This window comes from Zonotrichia leucophrys, chromosome 15 (assembly GCF_028769735.1).
Source record: "Zonotrichia leucophrys gambelii isolate GWCS_2022_RI chromosome 15, RI_Zleu_2.0, whole genome shotgun sequence".
NCBI lineage: Eukaryota > Metazoa > Chordata > Aves > Passeriformes > Passerellidae > Zonotrichia > Zonotrichia leucophrys.
The window spans coordinates 11,844,850-11,866,774 of record NC_088185.1 but is presented as its reverse complement, the minus strand read 5'-3'; the positions used below and the strand labels follow the sequence as shown (position 1 = coordinate 11,866,774).

Sequence of the window (21,925 nt, the reverse complement as noted above, 5' to 3'; positions counted from 1 at the left end):
GGCGCCGCCGCACGCCCCGCCCCGCGGGGAGGGCCCGACCAATCCCCGCGCGACAGGCGGCGAGCGTCAGCCAATGGAAGCGCGCCTCATGGCCCCGGCCCGCGGCCGCCGCCAACCCGGAGCGGCCCCGCCCCGCGGCAGCGCCGGGAGCGGGCGGGGCACGGGCGGCTGAGGGGCGGGGCACGGCGCGGCACCCGGGTTTGGGTTGCACGCTGGCCGCGGGGTTGTGCGCCGGGTCCTGGACCGTGACGCTGACCTGCCCGGTTGGGGAATCGTCCGCCCGGCTCCTGCCGCGGCCGAGGGAGCCGCGGTGCGCTCAGCTGCAGCCCCGCAGTGTCCCCGAGAGCCGGGGGCTCTCAGCGCGGTGTCCCCCCGCTGGCTCGGAGGGAGAGGAGCCCGCTGGGAGAAGGGCGGCGGTGCTGCTGCCTCAGCCCGGCTGTGTTGCCGCTTGCTTGGCTGATCAGAAGGGTCTTGTAGTCACTAAGGCACGAAGGGCTTGGGGTTTTCAGTAATTCCTGCTGGAACGTCTCCTGCAGTGAGAGCATGCTCCTGATGGAGTAGTGAGGCGCTTCCCCAAGCTGTGCGAGATCGCTGGAAGAAACCAAGAGATGTGTGGATGTGTGGTGCCACTGCATGCTGAGGGGACCGGGGGAACGGCAGCAGTGCTGGACGCAGGCCTCAGGAGGGAGCAGGGCCTGTGCTGGGCCCTCCAGAGCCTGTGCTGGGCCCTCAGGAGGGAGCAGGGCCTGTGCTGGGCCCTCAGGAGGGAGCAGAGCCTGTGCTGGGCCCTCAGGAGGAGCAGGGTCTGTGCTGGGCCCTCAGGAGGGAGCAGAGCCTGTGCTGGGCCCTCAGGAAGAGCAGAGCCTGTGCTGGGCCCTCAGGAGGGAGCAGGGTCTGTTCTCAGCCCTCAGGAGGGAGCAGGGCCTGTGCTGGGCCCTCAGGAGGGAGCAGAGCCTGGGCCCTCAGGAGGAGCAGGGCCTGTGCTGGGCCCTCAGGAGGAGCAGGGCCTGTGCTGGGCCCTCAGGAGGGAGCAGGGCCTGTGCTGGGCCCTCAGGAGGAGCAGGGTCTGTTCTCAGCCCTCAGGAGGAGCAGATCCTGTCTCTGCCCGTGTGTCCCACACAGACAGCGCTCCTGAGAGCCAGAGCTGATACACATCTCCAGGAACCCGGCATCCTTCACTCTCCCTCTGATTGTGCTTCCCAGACCTGTCTGCCCTGTGCAGCAGTTGGTTCTAATGTTACAGCAACCCTGGATTCAGATGAGGAACGGGCCTGGTGTTGGGTTTGTGCTGCAGAGGGTTAAGCTGTCATCAAAGCCTTAATGAGCCCTGAGATTTCCCTTTAAACCTTCCATTAATGGGAAATGAAATTACCGAGGGGGAAGGGAGTCTTTGTGTCCTCCACCACCTCCATCCTGAGTGCCCTTTGATGAAATACAAAACCCAGATGGAAGATGACGGGACATGAGGTTAAAGCAACATAATGGGGGAGAGAGGGGAGAGGAGCAGAGACTGGGGGGTGTCTGGCAGAACAGAGAATGGGCTCCTGAGTGCCCTGGAGTGCTGCAGTGCTGGGAGCACCTCTGATGGGGCTGGGGGAGAAGGAGGAGCTGCTGGGAATGGAGCTGAGTGAGGAACTTGCACCCCAAACTGCAGCAATGTCAATAATTTTGGCTGTGTGGGCACAGGTTTTGGTGGGAGCTGGGATGGATGTGAGAGCTCTGGCAAAAGAGAAAAGCTGAGCTTGCAGGGAAATTCACTGGGCCAGGAGCTCTGCAAAGGGCTGCCCTTATTCATGGGGCTGTTTCAGCCCAAATGCTGCACTGCTGCAGCTCAGCCCTCTGGCATGCCACAGAGCTCCCAACCCAGCAGAATGGGCAACTGAGTTGAAGAACTGAGAGTCAATAAATGGATAATAAATGAAATAAATGAATAAGTGTCCTGTTCCTTTTGGTGGGGAATTAGAGGTTTCCTATCTGCTCTTGCTGCTTGTGGACACCAGACAGAAGCTGAATTCAAGCACCATGATTCCTGCCCCTTCCTTTTTTGAACCAAGGCTGGGAGATGAGTACTGGGAGCCTCTCTGCTGCAAGGAGCCCTCACTAGCTCCACAGAGATGGGAATCCAAATAATCAATCCCACTCACTCTCTGTGAAAGACTGCAAATTAGACACTGCATAAAATCTAAATAAAATTAATAATCAGTTTCTCAATTTTTTTCTTTTCCCTTCTAGCCAAAACTGGAGAACTCCACTTGTCCAGGCTTCTACTTAAGGCCTGTTTTCTAAGGTTTATGGGGAGAGGGGGAGAAATGATGAAATGCATGGGGAAGCTCAGCAGCTCCCACTGGGAGAGGCCAAACAAATCCCAGTGTCACCCTGAGTTCCCAGGCTGCTTTCTGCCCACGATCTCGGTCCCTGGGGAGCTCAGCCAAGCTGACTTCATGCACTGCAGTACACCCAGGGCAGCTTTAGTCTCTATTACAATCTGTGTCACATTTTATGGGTTTTTGGAGTTATGGCCTTCCACAAGTTCCCATCAGCACAGGCACATATTTGGGTTCACACACACACACACACACACCCCCCTTCACAGTGATGCTGACATGTGGCCTTTTATAAAATCATGAAATCTAAAAACTGAAAAAAAAACCCCAAAGCCAAAGTCTTTGTCTCAGCTGCAAGAAGGAAGAGGGACTGGCAGAAAAACACTGCTCAGGAGATTTTTCACTGATTTCCTCCTGCCTTGTCCTGCCCTGCCTGGGGACTCCAAGCAGATGTGCCATTGCCTCCTGCCATCTGCTGGGCTCCCCTTCCTTCTGGGATCAGCTCAATATTGCTGTCAGTGTGCAACATCAGCTTCAAAACCCAAGGTGTCAGAAACTCAAAGTTTCCACATAAATATGTGTGATGCCCAGACTTCAGTCCATTTTGGACAGGCTTTGAAACAGGTTTTTGTCTGCATGCTCTTGGAGCAGCCAGAGGATCTAAGGAAGGACTCCCAACTGAAACCTTTGCACAAGTCCTTCAAAGGAAGAACTGAAACATGGTGGTGTCTCCTTGCCAGACAATATTTACCCATTGTGCATCTGCAGGCCCAGTGATAGTAACCTGCAGCATAAATTCAACAGCTTCTCGTCTCAGTTTCTGCAGAGTTAGAAAACAGAGAAAAATGCTATTAACTCTCCCCATGAGTTAAACAGCACATAAACCTCAAGAAGGCACATGAGCAAAGATAAATGGGCTGTTGCAGCGGTCATCTCTTTTGTTTGTAGTAAATTATTGTGTGTAATTCATGTTTCCTGTCCATAAATACCAGAGAAACTTGAAGACATGGAATCCATTCTAATTCAGTAAAGACAAAAACAACTCCTTTTGAGCCCATCTGGAACTTGTTTTTATCATAATTGTTTTGGGCTCAGTAACGAGTTCAAGATCTGACTGCCGTCTCTAATTGTTTCAAGGATAAACAGCTGCTTTGTTTAAAGGCAGCAGCTCCCATTTTGCCCAGCGCAGCAGTGCCGGGCCCGCAGGATGAAAGGAGCTGTGCCGTGTCAGCACAGGCCCTAACGAGCACTGGCGCCCCTGGCAGGGCGCTCACCCCGCCCGCAGCTGATGGGGCACGAAAACAGCCCCAGGCACGCACTTGTGAGTGTCCAGCGCTGCCCGTGCCCTCTGCTCTTCCACGGCGTTGGCATTTTGTTTGTAACTTCATCTGATGGTGTTTTGTAATGTGTCCTGCTGTGACGAGTCATGGCCTGGTGACGCTCAGGCATCTCCTGCAGCTGGGCTGTGGGGTGCTCAGGGACAGCATTCACTCCCTGGCCACAAAACCCCGAGCCCCTTGCTTGGATAATGCTCCATCCCTGCTCACATAACCCCAAATCCTTGCTTGGGTAAGGCTCCATCCCCTGCTCACAGTCCCAAATCTTTCCTTCATGTGAATACAGAGACACCCCCACACCCACTGTGAGAGACTCCCCCTACCAGGGTATGAGACCATGGTGTGTTGTCGCAGACATCTTTTATAAAACATCCTTTCCTTAAGATTTTTTCCTCCTGAGAAGCTGAGAGGCCTCAGGGACAAAATGTAAGCAATGATTATCTGCTGCTGTGGAATGCAACAGGTAGATCTGTGATTAGTCTTATGTGCTTGTTTGTAATTAATGGCCAATCACAGCACAGCTGGCTTGGAGAGTCTGAGACAGCTGCCTTTGTTATCATTGTTTCCTTTCTATTCTTAGCTTAGCTGGCCTTCTGATGAAACCCTTTCTTCTATTCTTTTAGTATAGTTTTAATGTAATATATATAATAAAATAATAAATCAAGCCTTCTGAAACGTGGAGTCAGATCCCCGTCTCTTCCCTCAACCTGAGACCCCTGTGAACACGGTCAGTGTCTCAGAACCTCTTGTGTTCAGGGTCTCACCCATGATGCCCCCAGGACGTGAGACCCCTGGTAGCCTTGGTGTAGAAGAGTCTCTACATGCCTGATGCCCTGGCACCAGGAACAAGTGGGGCACACCAGCCAGGACCTTTCTGGGAGGTAATTCCAGCCCCCAAAGTCAGTCCTTGGTGGCAGGGATAAGAGGGGCCAAGAGCTCCATGAACTCGCTGTGCACAGATAAGCTGTGTAATCAAAACTGTTGAGGCACTTGAAATGTTTACTTTTCCATGTGTAATAGCCATATATAAATTTTTCCTCCTTCATTAAAGGATTTCTTGTTCCAAATCAGCTAACTCTGGAGTGTGATGGCTGAAGTCAGGAGAAAGTGAATCATACAGAATTGGATGGATTTTTAAGTTTGTTTGTTTGTTAGAAAGAAACTAAAGATAGCACTTAGAGTTCAGCCCTCCAAGGACATGTGGTTTGCACAGGGTTTGTTGTAAATCACAGTTAATATTATTTTTATTTCCTATGGTTTTTAGTTCAAAAATACAGCTTTGTGTCTGGCATGAGAAAGATCTCATTTAAATCCCCTTGAGCAGAGCCTCATCACATATCCAAATAAAGCACCTCTTCCAAACCAGCTTCTGATCATGAGTTGAAGACATCAAACAAGAAAATGTCTGTCTCTTTGCACAGTTATTTTTCTCCAGTGTTTAATAATTCTTGTTAAATTCTTCTGCCTTGTGATCTGCCCCCTACACCACAGGTCACCTCCCACAGCTGTCAGTAGGGAATATCCTTCAGGGGCCTTTATTTTGTAACATCCATTGCATAAGCACTGTGGCCAAATGAACAAATCCAAAAAATACTGCTTGTGTCTTATAAAAAGAGGTCTGTGCTCAGCTCACAATAGCAGCACAGCTGAGTGTGCTGTCAGCTGCTGGAGACCCCTGCAAGGAGTCAGAAAAGGTATTTGTGCTTGGGTTTTCACCAGAGGCAGGACTGTGTCCCAGTCTCAATGAGCCAGGGCACAGCTCTGATGAAAAGCTCTGTCTGAAGGGACAGTTAAATAAGAGAGCAGGATGAGTCTGGCACTGTGACACTGCTGAACACATTTTCCTCTCTTCTGGGAACATTCAGCAGCATTTGATGCCTTTTGGTAGAGTCTGAATGCTCTTCTCTGACTCACAGGAGCAGAGGTTTTGTTCAGGCAAGGACTTTGTTACTTCTGGCCTTGAGGTCGCTCAATTTCAGCTGCCTGTATCAGTGTCTGATACAGAGATGGAAGGAACATAAACAGTTCAGGCACAGCATGACCTACAGCTCACAATGGACTGGAGAAAAAAGGTATTTCCATTATTTCTAGTATTTTGTGTTTTCTCAGTTTCCCCAGAGAAGACCTAGTGCTTATCAGGTGGAGGAACAGGCAGACTGCTGATCCAACACACAGAACATACAGCTGTTCTTCTGACATCCCAAAATCCCAGCTAGCAAAGAAAGCAGCACGTTCCCTTGGCTGTCTCAGCCCTCGTGTCCTCAAAGGACTCAGACTCAGCTCCCATGGATCCCCACTGCCCTGGAAAAGGTCCCAGTGACTCTGTGAGGTAGCAGAAGCTCTGGCAGCACTGGGACCCTGCCCTGAGAAACCTCTGGGATGAAGCTCATTTCCTGAAGTTCTTATACAGTGCCTTGAACTTACATAAATTGTGGGGTTTTTATAAAAAACATTAGTGAACTGCTGGAACTGAGAATAGTGGTGTCACAGCAGGGCACTCATTTCCTAAGAAAAATCCATTTCAACAACTAAATAAACACAAACATTGCTTTCACCATGAAATCAGCAAACCTGCTGCATGTTTCTTGAGAAAGCTGCTTGTTTGCAGATCTTATTATTTGTCTTTGTATTGTGAGTGAGTTCTGCAAGAGTCAGGAGAAGCAAACAGAGGCATTTTGTATCTTACAGTGATGGTCCTTACAGGAAAGTGAGAAAGGATTGCAGGAAATAGCCAGGCTAGAGCTTGGGAAAGTCAGCAACCAGCCAGGGAGCCACTCCAGATCTCTTCTGCAATTTACAGGGTAGCGTTTGTAGGGAGAATTCATCCTGTAGATCCAAGCCTCACAGATGGAAATGAGGCCCCTTTTCTCCCCTTGAAGTTGGTCCAGATGATTCTGGTGTAAAAACACACTCGAACATTGGAACCTCTCAGTTCGTGACAGATCAAAGAGCACGTGTTGATGGCCCTTCCTAATGGCAGGATTAGCACTTATTGCTGCAGCCAGATAACTGCAGGCAGACCCTGCCATCACATCCTCCACACAGCTCCTCTCCCATGCACATGGCATCATATTTCACCCTGGTTATGACAGGTTTGAGTTCAGTGAGGGAGGATTTGAAGGAAGAGGGTGGTGGGTCCCCCAGTACTGCTGGAAATTTGCCGGGTTTATGTGAAGGCTTCCAGGAGTTTGAGTAACTGCAGAGCAGTGGCTGTACCCTGGTGACAGACCCTGACCCCAGAGATTCCTCATCTACAACTGTGACTCTGAAGCTCTGACAACAAGGATGGAACATTGGGAAAGCTGGGGGTTTTAAAGTGCAGCAAAAAGCCAGTTAGAAACACAAGCAGTGTGAACATCCCTCAGCACCAAAGCACGAGTCATACAGATGCTGTGCAGATGAAAAAAATCTATCCCTTCACTTCTTATCAAGGCAGCTGTTGCTAGAAAAGATGGAGGATAACTTCCTGGAGCTGCACATGGGTCTCATCACAGCAACATCCAGTTTATGCCCTCTGGAACAGGGAGGGACAGCCTGTGCCACCATCCCCAGCACCCACTGCCCACCCACAGCACTTCCTCACCTCTGGCAGCGGGCACAAGCTCAGAGCAGACAGCAGGAGGGAATGAGAGCTTTCCTTTTTGAATGAATTACTGTTCTTGATACAGGCTGCCTAAACTCTCCATCAGTGCCTGCTGAGTGGTGCAGTCATGTTTGTTTCCCAGTTTTTGTTTGGGAAGCTGCTGGAAGCATCCATCCAACCCCTGCCACATACCACAGGCAGCACAGTGCTGGCATGCTGCATTCAGAGCCCAACACAGCAAATTTTGTACTTCTCCTGCCACTTAGTGGCTGCAGCTGATGCAGCACCACATCCCTGTGATGTGGAACAGGCTCATATTTCTGTTCAGGTGCAGTAAAACCTGAATAGGGACAAGGAGGAATTTAAAAACATTTCAGTTATTTCAAACTCTCTGAAACCTGTCAAGGCCCTCACAAATCTCACTCTGCAGGATGAAAGGATGCTAAAAGGATGATTACTCCTGAAGACCAGATATTTTGTGAAGCAGCAGCTTTAATGTTACTGCTGGCAGTGCAGTGTGCCTCCATCTCCATCTCTAGGATTCAGAAGGATTCACCATTTCCCACTATTGAATGCAGAGCACCCCCAAGGTGATTGGTATCTGATTCTATTGATTCAGAAGGCTGAGCAATTGCTTTATTAAACAATACCATATTACATTATACTAAAGAAAACCTGTGACTGTCTCGACTCAGCCAGGACACAGCTTTGAGTGATTGGCCAAGGAAACAAAACAATCCTCAGCAGAATCCAACTGACAAATCACTTCAGATAAACAATCTTCCTAACACATTCTACACGTGCAAAAACAACAGGAGAAGCAAGTAGAGATAAGAATTGTTTTCTCTTCTTCTCTCTGTGCTTCTCCAGGAAAAATCCTGTGAGAGAGAATAATGTCTCTCTCCCTGTTCAGAGAATGTGAATGCCACATCCCACTGCCAGGGAGGGCCTTTCTGTTCCATAGAAAGAAGCAAGGCTGTCACTGTAGCTGACGGGAGCTCCAGGCGTGGCTGTCTGCTCTGTGCCAGGCTGTGGGGAGGGAGCAGGAGAAGGAGCAGGAGCACAGCCTTCTGTGCCTCTGTGCACAGCCCTTCCAGCAGAGCTGCACTGCCTATCTGCCACCAGGACACAGAATGGGCACAGGAGAAGGAGCAGGAGCACGGCCTTCTGTGCCTTCATGCACAGCCTTTCCAGCAGCACCTGCACTGCCTCTCTGCCACCAGGGCAAGGAGCAGGAGCACAGCCTTCTGTGCCTCTTTCCAGCAGCACCTGCACTGCCTCTCTGCCACCAGGACACAGCCAGGAGCACCGCGAAAGGCCTTGGATAACCAGGTTTGGGCTTCATTCATTCCTGTCACTGATGGCACCAAGGGAAATGAATTAAATCCCATTATTACCGGGTGGGACGTGCCTGGGCTTGTCTGGCCCTTGCTGCTTGACCAAGGGCGGCAGCTGAGGTGTTTCACCCCAGGGATACCTTTGGCTGGCTGGGTGTGTGGTGTTTCACCCCAGAGACACCTTTGGGCTGGCTGGGTGTGTGGTGTTTCACCAGAGACACTTTGGGCTGTGGTTGTGGTGTTTCACCCACAGACACTTGGCTGCTGGTGTGTGGTTTCACCTCAGAGACACTTGGCTGGTGGGTTGTGGTGTTTCACCAGAGACACTTTTGGCTGTGGGTGTGTGGTGTTTCACCCCACAGACACCTTTGCTGGCTGATGTGTGGTGTTTCACCCACAGACCTTTTGGCTGGTGGTGTGTGGTGTTTCACCCCACATACACTTTGGCTGCTGGTGTGTGTGTTTCACCCACAGACATTTTGCCTGGCTGGGTGTGTGGTGTTTCACCCCAGAGACACTTTTGGCTGTGGGTGTGTGGTGTTTCACCAGAGACACCTTTGCCTGGCTGGGTGTGTGGTGTTTCACCCCACAGACACTTTTCGCTGTGGGTGTGTGGTGTTTCACCTCAGAGACACTTTTGGCTGGTGGGTGTGTGGTGTTTCACGCCACAGACACTTTGGGCTGGCTTATGTGTGGTGTTTCACCTCAGAGACACCTTTGGCTGGCTGGATGCTGCAGCTAGGCCCTGGAACAAGTCCAGGTTTGGTAGAAACTCACTTTACCTCTGGTGGAAAGGCTGTAGGTGAGGTGAAGAGGAAAACGAGACAGATTCTGTGGCGGGTTTAATCCAGACCTTTATTCCAGGGTCACAGAGGGCTGAATCTTGGTAACAGCTCCCCATGGTCTCAATGTCCTTTGAAGCCCAAGGTCAGGGGGAGGGAAGGGATAGGTGAGCACCAACCAGGTGTGTGTGGGGGAAGTCTCAGGGGACAATGACATCTGGACAGACCAATGACCTCAGTGCTGAGGGCCATCTTTTGAACTTGGCCAATCAGACGATTCTTGCTGGCCTGCTGAGATTGATGGGCAGCTCTCAGCAGGGGCAGGGGGAGGGAGAAGGCATTGCCACACCTAGGGGGCTGGGATAGGTGAAAGAGGATATTGCAACACACTGTAACAGGAAATAGTCTGGTTTGTCTTTCTAGATTGTGTTCCAGGACAAATACAATCAGGAAAAAAAAATTGTAGTTCATTTCTGCTTTGATCACACTCAGAGAAGTGATAGTGGTAGCTGTGACAGATGCTCCGAAAGGAATTGAGGTTGTAAACCACACTGGCCTTCAAGAGGGTTTAGACAGATCTGGATCTTGGAGAATCATTTCCCTGCACTGGCATGGACTTTCAGCAAAACGGATTGAACTGTCGTGCTAATGAACGTGCAGCTCAGTTTTGGGAATGTAAATCAGCTGGCAAAGCACCTGACAAATCAAGTGTCTTATCCTAACGTAATGGCTGACTAAATACACATTCCTGTGTTGGAGATTTATATAATCCTTCAGAGCACCCTGAGAGTACCAGAGCCTTGGCAGACAGAGGAAAACCTACGAAAGAGGATGGACAAGCTGCAGAGATTGGTAAAACATCTATTTTACTATTCTTATTGACAGATTTTTTTTTTTAATTTGAGTTTTTATAAAGCTGTGTAATACTGTCAGGTTTGCCTAGAATTAATTTTGCGGTTCATGCAGTCCTTGGGATAAAGCTGCAGAGTAATGGCTCTCCTGGCAGCCGCACACCACCACGGGGGCTGGGAAAGCACTGCAGCACAAGGCTTGGGAATGTCACTGTGTAAGTGCAGCTCAGCTCTGAGCACAGAGATGGCCCCTGAAGGGACAAACAAACCCTTCTGCTTCAGCTCATGGGCGCCAAAGAGCTCTGTGACACACGGCTTGGTAGGGGATGTGTTTTATAATGAAAGCAGGGAAATGAGCAGGAGTGGTGTACTCCTAGACATTGTAAATGAAAAAGAAATGTGCTGTTGTAGGGAGAGGAAACTCACCTGGAGAACGAGAATAATGCCCGATCCTTAGCTCGGTTCTGAGGAACAGGACAGGGAGGTGGTGTAGCCATGGAAAGTGCAAGTGAAATGGATCTGCTGCTAGCTGGGGCGGGAGAGCTCAGCCTCCTCCTGCTGCAGGCTTGGAATAGTCTGGTTTTATTTCTGTCCTGGAGGACACCCTGTCTCGGGCTGGTATGGAAGTTATTTAAAGGAAAACACTTTGAGGAAAGGGAAAAAATCCAAGATTATTTGAATTTGTGGTTTTAGAGATATTGTGAGACTAGAGCAAAATTTCCTTTTCTTTGGTGGACAGCTCTGTAAGAAGAAACTGAGCAGGTAAAGCAGAAAGAGGTTCTCAGCTTTGGGTTATTTAAGTTCCCAGGGTGACTGGGGTCATATTCATGTAGCAAAACACAGTCTGGCCTGAGGTGCCCTGCACTGACTGGCAAAGAGCCGAGCCTGAGCATGGGCTCTTTATGTGACACCAGAGCTTTCCCAGTGGGAGGGGATTTAAAGCAGGGGCTGGCAAAGGCCATCGTGGCCTCGGGCCACCCAGAGCACTGAGCAGGAGGTGTCAGGCTAAAACCAGGGGCCCCCAAAATGCTCAGAGTGGTCTTGGCATGTGGAACAGGACTCCCTCAGGGCACTGTCGCAGACATCTTCTGTAAAAATCCTTTTCTTGGGGTTTTTCCTGCTGAGAAGCTGCAGCAACAAAGTGTAAGCAATGGTTATCTGCTGCTGTGGAAGGCATCAGGTGTGGCTGTGATGGGGCTATCTTGAATGTTTACAATTAATGGCCAACCACAGACCAGATAGCTTGGAGACTCTGTCTGAGCCACAGCCTTTTGTTATAGATTCCATTCTATTCTTAGCTAGCCTTCTGAAAAGAAGCCTTTCCTTCTATTTCTTTTTGGTATAGTTATAATGTAATATATATATCATAAAATAATAAATGAAGCCTTCTGAAATACGGAGTCAAATCCTCGTCTCTCCCCTCATGCTGAAAGCGCCTGTGACCACTGGCACAGGGCACATCTTGCCTGTCCCAGGATTTCACCTGCAGGTGGGGAAACCAAAGGCACAGGCACAACACAGTGGAAAGAAGCTGTGTGGTTCTGCTGTCAGCCTGCCAGTGAGCTGGGCCAGCCAGGACAGCTTGTTCTGCACCCTTCAGAAGTCAAGAGCCCTGATTTTATAGCAGCACTGATCTGTGATGCCACACGAGGCAGCCCCTGCCCTGCTCCCAAGGCTCAGCAGTGCTGTCCCTGGGCAATGTGAGCAGGAGGGTCCCCAAGGACACCTGAGCCCACTGGCTGCCACACATTTCACCTGTCTCATGATGCTGGATGCACAGTTACAGGCTGCTGAATGTTGCTCTGTACAAGTGCAGCAGCACAGGAAAGACACTCTAATCTAAAATGTGTGTTATTATCATGAAAGGATGGAAATAACAGCACACCAGGGAATGCCAAATGCACTGGGTATCCATGGCCATGAGAAAATCCCCCAGCTCAAAGCCTCAATGTCTTTTGAGTCAGTTTATTCTGTACAAGGAAGCCACCCACTGTCTGCCCCTTTTCTTCAGCTCCAGAACAAGATCCTGATCCTGACAATTTGTGCTGCTGGGATTGGAGGCACCTTCCAGTATGGGTACAACATCTCCATCATCAATGCCCCAGCCTCAGTAAGTATTGCAGCCCTGAGTGTGCCCTGACCCACCCTGGGGGCAGTGGGTGCCCCTGGAAATCTGCAGGCTGCTGCTGAGGGACAGAAAGCAAGGATGTGTGGTTCTCTCTGTGTAATTCACATCCAGAGCACAGGACTTTGTTGTCAAAAGCCACCCTTGAGCAGGACCTAGTGTCATAAGAGTTTATTCTAAAGGTTTGTTTCAACTGCTTTAGCAAAATGTAATTCTAGAATTTTTCAACCTGCATGCTTTGAAGTTGGTTTTTGCCTTTAGATTGAAAGTGAGACACATGAAAACAATTTTTAAGTGATCAGAAATAACCACATAGAGATATAAACCAACTGCAACTTTTCAACAGCAACAGTTTTACACCCTAAATTCTTTACTAAAAACACATCTAAGAGCTGGAGGAGGTGGAAGCATAAACACAGGATAAATAGATTTATTAATAAGAGAGCATTTCTCTGTGTCCCTCCTCTCTCTCAGTACATCCAGGTGTTCATGAACACGACCTGGCTGGAGCGCATGGGGGTTCCCCTGGAGAGCAACATGGTGCTGCTGCTCTGGTCCTTCACTGTCTCTGCCTACCCTCTGGGAGGCCTCACTGGGGCTGTGGCTGCTGGCCCCATGGCCATCATGCTGGGCAGGTAAGAGCTGCTGCAGTTCAATTTAAGCTTTGCAGCTTCCCTTAGTCCAAGAGGAGTTAGGATCCCTACAGCAAAACACCCACCGTGGTTAAAAATAATATCTGAATATCTCAAAACTCAATGGGGAACTGGTTTTTCCCCACATTACCCTCTCATCACTCCAGCCCAGCTGAGGGGATACAAGGATTTCAGCTCAGCTCCTTACCACAGTACCCACTCACATAATCTCTATCATTTTTGTGCCCAGTTCTCTGCCATGCTTTTAAATAAGAAATCATAATGGATGACATAATAATGATGTTATATCATAATGGATGATATCACAATGATAGGATATCATAATGGATGATATCATAATGATTATCACAATGATAATGGATCAGACTAAGGATTTGTCTTCAAATTAAACTGTGGGGATGACACTAGAAAAGCAGAGGGTGCTTACAAAGAGCAGTGATTGCATCCCAGCTCCTCATGTCTCACAGGTTGTGTAGCCACATTTTGGTCTGAAATATTTCAGGAGGTATTCATTAAATCTCCACAGTGGGATTTTTTTACTCTGTGCTTGCATCTCTGAAAAGTATCTGTCTTACCTCATGCATCTTTCATACACAGCTCTATCCCCAGATCTCTTAAAAAAACCCAAAAAAAAACAAAACAAAACCAACCAGTGTTACCTACATAAATTACATAAACTAATAGGAAATTAGATTTTGCCTCATTGTCTCTTCACCTCAAGATTTTCCTTTATCTGCTATCACTTTGGTTTGCTCCTCTTGTATGATGAAGGAGAGCCCATTATGGTTGGAGGTCCCATGACTTACTAATTTCATGGTTATGAAGACCTGGAAGGATATGGCTTCCTTAATCCATTCCATTTTTGAGATTTCACCCTGTACTACTTTGGAATAAAATCTTATTCCATCATAAATAAGAGAAACAAAGACTGACTGGCAAGGCAGTGAGCAGGGACTAGAGAGAATTTCTGGCAATAATAACAGTAAGGGTCAATAGAGTTCTCTTTTTTCCCCCTGGTTTTCAGCAGAAATTTCTCCTGGGACACATGAAAACTTTCTGTCAAAGTTTCACAACAATTACACTATTACATGAAAAATGCCTGTTTCAACAAATTAGCACTTTCAGAATGCTCATGGCTTGCTGAGGGAATATTGCTCTCCATTCAAATGGGAACTTTGTGTGAGCACTCAGCCCTGGGGCTGGGGGAGAACCTGGTGGTGGCCTCGGAGAGCCTGAAGGGACACCCTGAGGTGGCCCAGGGACACCCTGAGGTGGCCCAGAGACACCTCCTGCAGGGCTGGGTTCACCAGGAGGTTCTGTGGGGGGCTCCAGCCCCTCTGCAGCTGCCCCAGGAAGGGATGTCCCTGCAGGACACAAAATAACATGACTGCACGCACTGCTGTTCTCAAGGTGGAAAAGGAAGTTTGTTATCTGACTCTAACATTTCTAGATTTCCAAAGTGTCAGTGGATTGGAGGGTGACAGTCCATCAAATTTCTCCTCTTCCATAAAAGGATGCAAAACAATGAGTTATTTACATAAAGTGCACGAGAAAATTTGTTACAAGAATGTAAACATCAGAAAGCTTAGAAAATCTTAAAAAATCAGGGCGACAAAGGGGTTTATGCCAGAGCTGGTCCTGCCACACATGTGCTCACAACTGTGTTTTCTCTTGGAAGGAAGATGTCCCTGCTGCTGAACAATGGCTTTGTGATCATAGCTGCAGCCTTGTCTGGGTGCAGCAGGATGGCCAAGTCCTTTGAAATGATCATGCTCAGCAGATTTCTTACTGGTGTGAATGCAGGTATGGCAACAGGAGAAATATAGAAGGATGAAGGTGGTAACAATCAGAAGAAATTTAAGTAGGAAAAATCCAGGATATTAAAGCAATTAATCCTTTAGGCTGACCAGACACATGTAAGTGAATTAAGAAGTTGTATATACAGATTTTATACTTTGCTTCTAAGGGCTTTGTCTGAAAGCATACACAGGCAAGGAGGTTTTGTGTACTACATGTAAGCATCTCTGTGCGTGGGGAAAATTTGAGCTGAAAATGGATCCCTATCTGCTTGTAAGAATGTCAGTCACTCACCAGCATGAGCACCACCACAAAAGCTTTTGTAGAAAAATCTGGACATTTTCAGTATAAGGGAATGATCAATATAAGGGACTTAAAATACGATATTCTCCTCAAAAGGGGAAAGTTGAGGGAAACACTGGATATAACCTTGGATTTGGTGCTGAAAAGACCACAGGGCTGAGGCCCTGACAGGTTTCAGTTTCATTATCCACTGCTACTGATGAGCATTGAAATGTTTAGTTACACAAGGACAGGGGTGAAATTGAAGGTTTGGGTGAATAAGAAGCTCAGGTAGATTATTTATCACATGGCCTGCAGCAGAAGAGTGCAGCTGGCAGCCTCCAGAGGTGCTGCCTGCATTTATTCTTGTGTCCTCTGCCCGCAAGCTGAGGTCAGCATTTGTCTGCCTTGCCCAGGTGTGAGCATGAACATTCAGCCCATGTACCTGGCAGAGAGTGCCCCAAAGAAGCTCAGAGGAGCTGTGGCCTTGACCTCTGCATCATTTACAGCCCTGGGGCTGGTGCTGGGGCAGGTTGTTGGGCTCAGGTAAGGTAAAGCAAGTATTTCAATCTTTCCTTCCTCTCCTTCCTTCCCTTCCTCACCTCCCTCCCTATTTGCCAGGTTGTAAAAATCCTGTGTAAATTGTGTTTGTTTGTTTTTCTCCAGGGAGCTCCTGGGAGGGGAGGAGAGCTGGCCATTCCTTTTAGCAAGCAATGTGGTTCCTGCCCTGATCCAGCTCACAGCTCTGCCTTGGTTCCCTGAAAGTCCCAGGTATCTCCTGATTGACCGTGGAGACAAAGAATCCTGCATCTCTGGTGAGTTTAGGGTGACTGTTAGCTCATGTGAGACTTGGGCCCCAACATTTTTGGAATGGTGCCACAAATTTTACATGTAGGAAGATTCATATCAAGTAGTAAATATGATTGCTTCCTCCTTTCAAACTAAAGAACATTCTATAGTCTTAAAATTATTTGATCTACTGAGGGAATTGAAAGGCATCTTCCTACAATAGGCTTATTTGCTACAGTAGTAGGGTCAAAAGGTAAGACTTGTGTTCACAATGGCAAATGTTTTGTAACTATGTAGTGAAATAAATGCTGGTTGAAGAGCTCAGGATCAAATCTGAAGCCAATTCATATTAAAGGATTTAGTTAGATTTGTGGCATACAAATCCTCATATGCAGAGTGGCTGGAGTTATTTCGTGGGAAATATGTGCTGTGTAGCAAGAACATCTTAATTGCCTGCATTCCCCAGGGAAGGCACTTGAGATCTGAGTCAGAAGCATGGCTGCTAAAATGGCACTGATTTCAGTTGGGAAATATTCACTTGTCAAACAATGGTGAGGGATTTGCACTCCCTTTCCCCCAAATCTTTCAAGTGGCTGCACCAGAGCCAATGAACTCTGTGAAGGTCACAGCACGATCACAGGCTTGTCTCAGACATCTTTTATGAAAAATCCTTTCCTGAGGATTTTTCCTCCTGAGAAGCTGAGAGGCCTCAGGAACAAAATGTAAACATTGATTATCTGCTGCTGTGGGATGCAACAGGTGCATCTGTGATTGGCCCATGTTGGTTGTTTCTAATTAATGGCCAATCACAGTCAGCTGGCTCAGACAGAGAGCTGAGACAGAGCCTTTGTTGTCATTCCTGCTGATTCTATTCTTAGCCAGCCTTCTGATGAAATCCTTTCTTCTATTCTTTTAGTATAGTTTTAATATAATATGTATATAAAATAATAAATCAGCCTTCTGAAACACGGAGTCAGATCCTCATCTCTTCCCTCAACCTGAGACCCCTGTGAGCACCATCACACAGGCTCTGTCCTGCAGCTTTCTGCAGCCATCACCCTGCAGAGCAGCCAAATGAAGAAAAAACCCAGGACTAAGAGTTTCCCTTGTCCTTGCAGCCCTGCAGAAGCTCAGAGGCACCAATGACCTGAGTGCAGAGCTGGAGGAGATGCTGGCAGAGCAGGCTGCAGTGAAAGGCCAGAGAGCAAAGAACCCCTGGGAGCTGTTGCAGAACCCAGGGCAGCGCTGGCAGCTGGTGAGCATCGTGGTGCTGAGCAGCGCCATGCAGCTCTGCGGCAACGACTCGGTGAGCAGCCTGGGGGCTGGGGGCTCTTGGGCTCAGTGTTCTGCCAGCAGGAGGGGAATCAATGGTGTCTCTATGACTGTGGAGATCTTCACGTGTCAGGTGTTGTGGGAGTGTCAGGGGGTAGGACAGTTGGGATGGATGGAGAGCAGAGATCTCTGAGCCAGGTCAGGAACTTGGAACAATGAACAGGTTCATTGCAAAGGGCCTGGAAGCTGCCAGACACAGCTGGGGCAGGGCTGAGAGAAGAGAGGGGCAGAGAGGATGGGAGGGTGAAAGAGTAAAAGGGGTAAGAGAGCGAGGTTCCCGTTCCAATACAATAAATCTCCTTCTGTGTTGAATATTCTGATTCTCACTAACCAATCTAGTACAAGATACAAGTGGCATTTCCATACAGCCTATAAGAATCCTATAAGAATTCCTATAGCATTTCCATACAGCCTACAAGAATCATTACATTCCCATACTGTGTTACATTTTAAACCCTAAAAACTCCTCTTTGGCCCCTTCTGCCAAGCTGTAGGGTCTGCTCTGAACCTTGGGCCTGTCTGCAGGCAGAGGGTGTTGTTCCATCAAAAGGGGATCACCTTCAGCTGGCCATGCCATTGTTTTCCAGTTGTTCAGTAACTGAGGGATCTCAAAGCTTGCTTTCATTTCAATCTCACTTATAGTTTCCATATTCTCAAAATCTTTTGCCAGACAATCACATTTATAAGGCTTTCCTGTTTCACCTTCCCCAACAAGGTGTTTGGTCCCCAAAATACACCTGTGTGTTATGGGAGGATTCGGAAGGATGCTGTCAAAATAGACTCTGTGGTCACTCTGCATGATCCTTCAGGAAAAACAGTGGGATGTATTTTCAGATGTCTTCCCTTACTTGCTGTCTCCTTTCTTCTCTTCACAGATGTATTTTTATGCAGCTTATGTGTTCCAAGAGGCTGGAATTCCCGAGGACAAAATCCCCTATGTTGTAATCGGCACGGGAAGCTGTGAGCTGATCACATCTGTCACTTGTGTGAGACTCTCAGTGCACTGTGCTGACTGCAGCCTCTGCTGGCAGGGAGGAGGCTGTTAATTCCAAACTTGGGGTTTGCATTGCTTTTCATGCCAAGGAAGCCCTTTAGGCACAGGAGCCAGGCTGTTTGTCAGCACCCCCAGCCAGATGGGTTAATGCAGAGCTGTTTGCTCAGACATTGCACTGCCATCACTGTCTGAAATCTCTAACGGGTGTAACTCTCCTGCTTTGTGTTCATATGGATGGTGGCAGAGTTTAGGTACAGCTGGGACATTCTCATCTCCCCTGAGCACCCTTCTTGCCTGACTCCTGCCACCAGAACTTAATTTTGAGGTTTTTTTTTTGCTATGAAGCAGAAAACATCCTGAAAGTTACTGTAAAGCAAACTAGGCATGGAGTATTGAAAGGTGAAGATGAAAGAGGCAGGAAATATAAACTCAGGTGAAATATCTTGCTTTATTTGCCTGTGTCCCTCTGTGCAGAACATGATCATAGACTATGCTGGTCGGAGGCCGCTGCTGCTGGGGGGATACATCTTCATGGCAGCCTGGGCCATCGTCTTCATGGTCGCCCTGAGCCAGCAGGTAACAAACTTTCCTCACTTATGGAAGTGGAATGGAGTTGGGCTTTGCCTTTTGTATGGCTGGGGTGTTCAGTGGTGGCAAATGAGTGCCCTCACTGGTTTTCCATTGGTCTCTGTGGCTGTAGACTCAGATTAGCTGGATGCCTTATCTCAGCATGGCCTGCATTTTCGCCTATATCCTGAGCTTTGGAATCGGACCAGGTCAGTTCCCTCAGTGTTTTCAGTGAAACTTTTGGGGTTTGGAGATGTGTGCAGGCATCTGATGGAAACTCTCAGGCCCTCTTTAGCTGCAGCATACTCCAAGCATACTCCAGCAGGTGCTGAGTGGCTGTGCCACAGGGTTGGTGCCCCTGGTCAGTCAGTGCTGTGCAGGGCCAGGCTGTGCCCATTTCTCTCTCTCTGTCACATTCCCCCTTAGTCATCCTGGCTATTAGGCTAATGCACTTGGAAGTGATTCTTGGCTTAAATAGATTACTTTTGATTTGCTGCCCAGTCCATTAGGTCTGTAAACCAGAATTTCTAATGCTTCACTTTAATCCCAGAAATTGTTGGCTATGCCATCTGATTGTTTTCTTGCAGATACAATTTCCACATCTATCTGTGAGCCTACTGATGTGCCCTTCTGTGGCAGAATACACCAGTTTCTGGGGGTGGGCAATACACAGGATGTTGTGGATGTTTGCATGGTGAATATAGAGATGTGAGACTCTGTTTGCTCACATGAGTTTGAAGGAAGGCAGGCAAGAGTAGAACCAAGCTGCCAGTGTCACATGCCACACAAGTTGGCAATAATTTCTTGTCCCAGTCCCTACAGTGCCATGGAGTTGAATTAATTATAAGCCTTTCTCACCGTTGGGTCCTGGTAAGAATAATGTGGATTACAAAATCTTTCCTGGCAGCTCATTCTAACATGAGAAAGTCTGAATAACTACCCAGTCCCTTAATATTTAACCTAAAAATTCACCTCTCACACTTCATGTTGTGTTTTCTTGTTAAGACGTGCTCTCTTGTTTTTAATGCAATGTTAACAACATGATTAACTTTCCTGCCATTTCTTTTTCCAGCTGGTGTAACAGGAGTTCTGCCCACAGAGGTTTTTGATCAAATGTCCCGACCAGCTGCTTACATGATCTGTGGCTCCCTGCTCTGGTTCAACCTGTTTGTGGTGGGAACAGCCTTTCCCTTCATTGTGGTGCGTTCCCAAGGCAAAGCAGCTCTGAGTGCCCTGGGCAGGAGAGGGGCTCTGGTAGGGACAGGGAAAGAAAATATTGCAAGCAGCAAGATAGCACTTCTTTGGAAAGTATCTTTATGAGGAAAGTGGCCAGAACTCCTTTAAACCAAACTTTCTCCATGTTCCCTGTGGTGATTTCTGATTTGAGGTTGGGAGTGGAATCCTTTGGGGGATGGATGATCAATATTCCTCGTCTGTCCTCAGTTGAGAACAGCTGGAATGAAGATGTGATGTAATTTCCCTTTGCCAGACCCTGGCACTATTCCTTAAGGTGATTCCTGAAGCAAGAGGGAGCAAAACTCCACAATATACATTCCTGTCTTATTTCCTACTGAGGGTTCCCATGCCATGAAATGATATATAGGTAGAAACACTGAGAAAGACATTTTAAAATACTGTTCTTGCTATGTCAAATTTCCCAGTCTGTGCTGGGGAGCTGTTGCACCCAGGCATGTGAGGCTCTCACCAGGATTCACAGAAATACTCCCTGGGTGACTTTAGGCAGGAAGAGGGATTAGTGGCCTTTCTGTCACCATACAGAATGTCACCAACACTGTCTTGTTTTTTCCTCCTCCTCAGAAAAGTCTAGCACATTTCTGCTACATCCCATTCCTTGTGGTCTGTGTCTGCACTGCCCTCTACGTTTGGTTTTTCCTTCCTGAGACAAAGGGAAAATCCTTCCTGGAAATCTCGGAGGAGTTTGGGAAAAGGAACTTCAAAACTAAGACCCGTGGAGGTTTCTATAAAGGCCCTGAGGAGATCAAAACCACGTCATTGTAGCAGAAGAAAGGAAGATGCTGTCTGGGGGAATTCTGCAGTGAATTCAGCAGTGGCTCTGTGCCCTTGCAGGGACACAAAGAGAGAAGTTAGAGACAATCTATTACTCTTAGGTTCTTAAGTTCACCTTGAAAACATACACTTGAACCTATAAATCCAAGCAAAAGTTCCATAATCTGTTCTCAGCTTTTAGTAGTAACACATGCATATTTTAGAATCCATATCAGAATGACAGAATGATGCCTTACTCTCTTATCATCATACAACACCATGTAATGATTTAGAAAATTTATTCAGAATTTCTTCAACAGTAACTTCCATCTCAGAAGTCCTTCTTTCCTTGCCCCTGAATCTGGGCTTTCTAACACAGAAATTAATGCGATTAAATTCTGGTTTCAGACACCAGATGAAATTTTCAGTACCTTGTCTTGGTGCTCCCGTTGTTTCTGTTATTAAGTGATTTCAAATTGATCCCTACTTGTTAAGCAATAGTGAGCAGTTAATTATTTTCAGCTATAAAAACATGTGACAGATGGATTAGAAAGAAAGCTTCTAGTACTTTGCTAAGTGGCTTATTACACAACAGACTTTTGGGCATTGTTTTGCAGACTATTTATTCTGGACTGGTTTTCTTCATGGCTTGTTTGCTGTCTTCCAGTCCTACGTTGTAAAGGACAAGTAATTCTCTAATTTGTTCTGCTCCCACGGATGGTGCTGGTGCATCTTTAGGGTTCTGCACCTGTGCTGATGTTAAACATGGTGAGAGCATGGCTTGTTTTGGGTGTGCATCTGCAGGTCCCACCCCAGTGTTTCTGCAGCTCTCTCCACAGAGCTCATTGACAGAGCCAGATGTGAGATTGATTCTTTCTGTTAACCTGATACAGAACAGGGCAACACTCCTCACTGAACATGGCCTTGCACAGGCACTGGCCTGGCTGTTAAGTTTCTCCCAGTTTCTTCTCAAAGTCAAAATCTCATAAGTCTCAAGCCACCTCTTTTCTTTTGCCTTTGTATGAAAGGCACAGCGCTGCTCATGTTTACAACGAAGAAGAATACATTTCTCCAAAAAAAGTAGGTAAAGTTTCTTTCAGTGTATTTTTGAACTATATTTTAAAGAAAAATGCAGCATTTTTGAATAAAAAGACTGTAAACATTT

At 47.7% G+C, this 21,925-nt stretch overlaps 1 protein-coding gene across 4 annotated transcripts; it reads left to right on the top strand.

Annotated features, from left to right (window-relative positions):
* The first annotated feature begins 8,273 nt into the window (after positions 1 to 8,273).
* On the top strand, positions 8,274 to 21,925 carry LOC135454741 (solute carrier family 2, facilitated glucose transporter member 11-like). Of its 4 annotated transcripts, XM_064727152.1 has the most exons (13): positions 8,274 to 8,576; positions 9,787 to 10,215; positions 12,226 to 12,324; positions 12,814 to 12,974; positions 14,671 to 14,795; positions 15,488 to 15,617; positions 15,738 to 15,886; positions 16,979 to 17,166; positions 18,068 to 18,178; positions 18,661 to 18,762; positions 18,887 to 18,962; positions 19,826 to 19,953; positions 20,572 to 21,925. In XM_064727152.1, the coding sequence occupies exons 2-13, from the start codon at positions 10,195 to 10,197 to the stop codon at positions 20,770 to 20,772; spliced, it is 1,491 nt and encodes a 496-aa protein (XP_064583222.1). In that variant the 5' UTR covers positions 8,274 to 8,576; positions 9,787 to 10,194; the 3' UTR covers positions 20,773 to 21,925. The 4 variants fall into 4 exon arrangements, 3 of the variants coding, with proteins under 3 accessions (XP_064583222.1, XP_064583223.1, XP_064583221.1); XM_064727153.1 differs by lacking the exon at positions 8,274 to 8,576 and having other exon boundaries at positions 9,655 to 10,215; positions 14,675 to 14,795; XM_064727151.1 differs by lacking the exon at positions 8,274 to 8,576 and having other exon boundaries at positions 9,666 to 10,215.